The 5,447-nt window shown below is 32.5% G+C and overlaps 1 protein-coding gene across 1 annotated transcript in view; it reads left to right on the forward strand.

Annotated features, from left to right (window-relative positions):
* Positions 1 to 4,595, forward strand: part of LOC104157443 (peroxidasin homolog) — a gene marked incomplete at its 5' end in the record, with an annotated part of 32,660 nt that extends 28,065 nt beyond the window's left edge. The window contains 3 exons of the mRNA XM_009694765.1: positions 2,044 to 2,176; positions 3,249 to 3,362; positions 4,002 to 4,595. Coding sequence (XP_009693067.1) covers positions 2,044 to 2,176; positions 3,249 to 3,362; positions 4,002 to 4,124 — 370 coding nt within the window. The remainder of the gene's footprint in view (positions 1 to 2,043; positions 2,177 to 3,248; positions 3,363 to 4,001) is intronic.
* Between the last annotated feature and the right edge of the window lie 852 nt (positions 4,596 to 5,447).

Genomic DNA, 5,447 nt, shown 5'->3' on the forward strand with positions numbered 1-5,447 from the left:
GAACAGTAGTGCTATGGACGATGTTGTTTATAACTCTCTAATCCTCAAAATACTGTAGCAAAGAAGTAAATCACAATGTAAGTCACAAATGATCAACTGCACAGGGTCCCTGCAATTTCCAGGGAATCAAAACTTATCTATGAATTAGTGAAATGAGTTCTGCTCAGACCGAACGTTTCTTGTGAAGATCCTTCATGATGAGTGAATTTGAGACTCTCTTGAACTATAGCTCTTTCCATATAGCATGTGTTCTTTTATTAAAATTATTATTATTATAAAATTATTAAAATCATCTGACTGAGACGACCAGGCAGAGTCTACCCACTCTGGCAAGGAAAACAGCTAGACAGATTTGTAGACAAGTAAATTTATTTCAGCAGTTTCAAATACTAATGTGGATGTTATAGCATCATTATATTTCACTTAATTGACAGGAAGCTGTCCTGAAGTAACGGAGCCTTTAGGTATTTAGGATTTTAGACAAGAGAAGACAACAGCTAAGTATAAGCTTACTTACAGACAACAGTAACAGAAAGGTTCCTTTGAAGTAGTCCTTGAAGGAGCATGTTTTATCTGTCCTTGCAAGTGAACTGTTAGAGATTTTTAAATCTACAAAACAGCAATTCACTTTTTAAAGATACTAGTCCCATAATTCTAAAACTGTAGAAGGGTTAAATTAAATGAAAATGAAAGCAAGAAAAAATAAACGCTTATATCTAAGAAGCAGCTTGTTTTCATTGACTTGCTGTTTGACTGTGTTTCAGAAATGAAGCTCACTAATGTACAACAGACCAATTACTAATTAGGACAACAAAATAGTAAAATTAGAATACTTTATAACGTAAATAAAGCTGAAGCAACCTCAGTCCTTTAACATTTTCATCAGTTTTCATCCTCATTGTATTTAGATTGCATTCATGGTGAGAACGTGGGGTTTTTTTCTAGTTTTTTTTTCTTTTCATTTTCAATAACTTGAGCAGGTGAGGAAGATTAAATTTTTATTATACAGTAGCAGCTGGTTTACTTGAATTTTGGCATGTCATGTTGTTTAGAGTTTTTTTTCTTTTAATTTAGATGAAAAACTATGGGAAACTAAGTAGCTTGAACACCTGCCAGTAAGTGCTGTTTTAATTTATGCAGAAAGATTATAAATCATGAGCCCTATTATATGAGAGAGGATTTCTTTGCCAGTTCATTCTTTGGATATCCTTTAGCTCTGGAGAAGGCATGCTAACAAAATAGGAATGCTTGTATGGATTCAAGGATCTTAGTGTAATAAGTGACTTAATTATTATCCTTGTTTTTGAATACATGTTTCCTTAATTGATGCCAAATAATTATTTATTAGTTATGGACAGTTCATTTGATAACTGTTTCCCATCAACAGATTGAATTGATTAACACAATTTAGTGTTGTACATCTCTTACCAGATAACAGCTGGAAAGTGCTATAGACAAAAGACTCTTGATTTTGTGTACGATGATCAGTGTTGATTTCAAACATTAGTTAAAATGGGACACAGGAATTTGTACATATCTAAAGGTACCTCTCATTATTTATGAAACCCAACTTTTTCCTTTTTAAAGTTATATTTCTTTAAATGCACATTTTGCTAATGGGCACATAGAGAAAGAAACTATGAATCTGAATGCAAAATGTGAATTTCATGTTTGGAAGTAACACTTTTTAAGACTCACTTTTGTCTGCTTTCATATTGGAGGCTTAAGAGATTTCCCAGTTTATTTAAGGTGATGCTCTACAGTGTCACTGATGACAACTTTGTGTGTCCCCCTGAATGAAATACATGCATTATTTTTTAAGTAGAAGAAATTCCCTGTTGCTATTGATATTAACAGTAATCCACAGCTCACCTGACCTGAGTGTGTCTTCAGCACCCATGGGTCTTGTGTGCTGTTATGGTTCATACAGTTCCTACATTTGTTGGTTGCTCTTCTTTTACATTTTTGCTAAGTGTTCTAAAATATCTAGCCAAATAAAAAGGAGTTAGATGAATATCCTGACTTGGCATTCATTTGTTGCAGTTCTGTGAAACAGAGTAAATATTTTCGTAATGCCACATCAGCATCTAATGAAAACACAGACATGCCCGCGGTGAATGACTTCAAAGAATTTGTTTTGGAAATGCAAAAAACTATTTCAAGCCTCAGAAACCAGGTAAGGTGCTATAATAGATAGTTTCTAATTGTAGATTTAATTTATAATGTTTTCCTAACATCACTCCTCTTATGTTTTTAATATTTAGACATCCACTGCAGCCAAAAACCACCACATAGTATCTCAAACAAAACACAACACAGAACATGGTGTGTTTTTATTCTTTATTTCTACGTTCTTTTGAAATCATACTGAAATATTCTACAATTAGACCCTCTTGACTTTTGAACTTGAAGCCTTGTGTAACCATTATATACTAAACATGGAATTAGCCTTTCCCTAAAAATTTGTCTGTAGAGTTAATAAAATCTTTTTTTCCTATCTGAAATGTATAGAACCTATGTAAAATATGATTAATATGTAGACTTACTAAGAAGTAATATGCCAGACTACAACTGTAAACATAGTTAATATGTAGATCACTTAGAAAAGGCTTTTACAGTGTGTAACTTGATTCCATCTATATGATATTATTTAATCATTCTTGTATTTATCTTCAACGGTCCCATTTTGACAGTGGAAATGCTATGTTAAGACCTACTACATTTCAGTCAGTAGTTCTGTGTTTTCTGGATGTAAAAAAGACTGAGGGATTGTTAAAATTGTGCATTTCTAATTACTGTTTCCAAGAAGCACACAATCAGCAAGATAAACTAATCTTACAACCTATTTTTTTAATCATTAAGGAAAAAATAGAGATAGTAAAAAATCCAAGCAAACATTTTTAATTAAGGTGGTTTGGTGGTTTTTATTTTACCTCCTTTTCATTCAGACATTTTTGGAAGTTTAGATATGTCTTTCCATATATGTCACATGTAGTTTGCTTCTCTTTGTATGCTCTAGTTGTATATTCCAATGGTAGGAAACATGTATCTTCTGTTGATTTTCTTTTTAAAGGCTATTTCCATATGTATTACCTGTTTCCAATCTTTTAGCATTATGAAAACTAAGTAGTGGGAAGAAAAACCCAAACAAGTGTTTCTCGTGCATTATGTAGCATAAAAAACAGACTACCTTGCCCAAATAAAAACCTTTCTTTGATTCAGTTATTAACTTTTTTTAATGTTTTCAGATAAAAAAACTTGAATCACGCCTCAGTAAAACTGATTGCACTGATGAAAAGGGTAAATCATATTCCAGCAATGAAACCTGGAAAAGGGACCCTTGTACTGTGTGTGAATGCAAAGTAAGTATGTGGAAATCCATTTTGAGAGAGAAATTATATTAGGTTTTGCTTCTAAAACAGCAGTTCCAGTTTTGTGCCTGCTAATTTCTAGGTAATAGTTGCTACTTGTTTTTTTATGGATCTTCAGTTATTTGGTGCAAAAAATTACATTGTTCAGATATCCCTGCCCTTGCCACTGATTTTCAGTCGAGCCTTTATACACTTTTATTATATTTCCATTTCCATTGACTTATTGTAGTGGCAAAATTAACTGCAAAGTGAGAGACTTCTTGAAAAAGTCTACTAAAAAGCATGAAAATCAATAAAATCTCATCTAACTTAGTGCTAGATTTTAATTTTCTTTTATCATGGTGAAATTTTAAAGAAGGTGGTAAAAGAAATATGTCAGTACTTAGTATCCCAGAGTTTCATGCCTGAATGTTAGATAAAATGGTATACTGCTCCATTAAAGACGGTATAATACAAAGAGCCTTCTCAGTATAAGTTTATGCTGAAATAAATTATATGGAGTTAATCATAGTAACGAAGATCTTAGAGAGGATGAATGAGAACATGTTCTTCAGTAATATGAAAAACATTTCTTGTTTGGAACGTGTAGCTAAGTATGTTCTGGTTTTGTTACTTTTTTTCCTGACACAGGTTGGTCAGATTACTTGTTTTGTAGAATCATGCCCGCCGGCTGACTGCGAAGCGCCTGTGAAGGTTAAAGGAGATTGCTGTCCAGTCTGCTTAAAACAAAATACTAATAAAAAGAAGCCATAAGTCTGCTTTTTAAGAATTTAGGGTGCATACTCCTCAAATCATATCAATGCCTGCTGATGGCAAAACCAGGTAACTACAGTCTTAACAATGGCAAGAAATCAAGATTTACAATATTCTAATGGTGCTGTAACGGTATAACATAATGTATCATTTTATTTTCTGCCCATGAAGGTAATCACAATGCAAAAATTAACGAAAGGGAAATTAGCAAACAGGTCAAAGTTAATTGTGTGTTAAACTTCTCAGGTTAGACAAACTCAAACTGGTGCTACTTTAAAAGAACACTGTCAGGTAGTTTTAGGTACCCAAAATGATTGGGTTTAAGACTTACTCTAAAATGAACACTTTGTTTCCTGTCTTTAATTAGCAACACTGAAAGTTTACTAGGCCTTTTCAGTACCAGTCTGACTTGATATTTAGCTCTTTCTTATTATTTAGTAAATGCAGGGAAAAGGAAAACACAAGGTCCCTGGGCCCAAAGCCATGCTATAGAGGGCCAGTTTCTGCAAACACCTATGCATGGAAATTCTATTGAATCACACTATCATTTCTGCATCTGGACCAGCAAGGAAATAAAGAAAACTAGATGACGTTTTTCAACATCCTTTCATTAATTCAAGGAGCAAAATTAATCAAAATTTTCAAACCAAAAAAGCTAGAAATTAGTAAGGAAATATAAATAAATGTAATTGGAAGATACAGAAAGCAACTGAATGTATATTACAGATGTAGTTGACAGTGTTCCTCATTTTAGGAGAACATACATGACAGAGTAGCATTTGATCTTAAAATGAACATAATCCTTTTTGTCAAAACATGTGTAATTGCTTGGCAACTTTTTTTTGTTTGATTTATTTTAAATCATTTTAACATTACCATCCAGTCCAGTTTTAAAGCATGCTTCTCTTGATCTCAGATCAGCTCACGTATTTGTATGGCCCTGTTTTGAAAACGTGAAAACATGTCACATGCCATTTTGTATACAAAGATTCCTACTGATTCATTGTGCATATTGTCAAGAGACATATGTTCCTGATTTTATTGTGGCACTGTTTGTTGAAAAACAGAACAATCAAAATCAAGCATCATGATTAATTGTGGATTGACTACTTTTTCTGACAAGGTATTTGATTTTTTTTTTAGTTTTTTTTTCCAGTTTCATCTAATGCATATATATTTTTACCTCAATATTTTTATCATTCATTTTAAAAATGGTCTGCCAATGAACTTTATTTCCCATTTAATAAATGTTTAATGTTACAGAGTGTATGTCTACACTAGCATTTTAAAGTTGTGTACTTTTTAGAATACAAACTGCATATT

This window comes from Cariama cristata, unplaced genomic scaffold (genome assembly GCF_000690535.1).
Source record: "Cariama cristata isolate BGI_N322 unplaced genomic scaffold, ASM69053v1 scaffold18862, whole genome shotgun sequence".
NCBI lineage: Eukaryota > Metazoa > Chordata > Aves > Cariamiformes > Cariamidae > Cariama > Cariama cristata.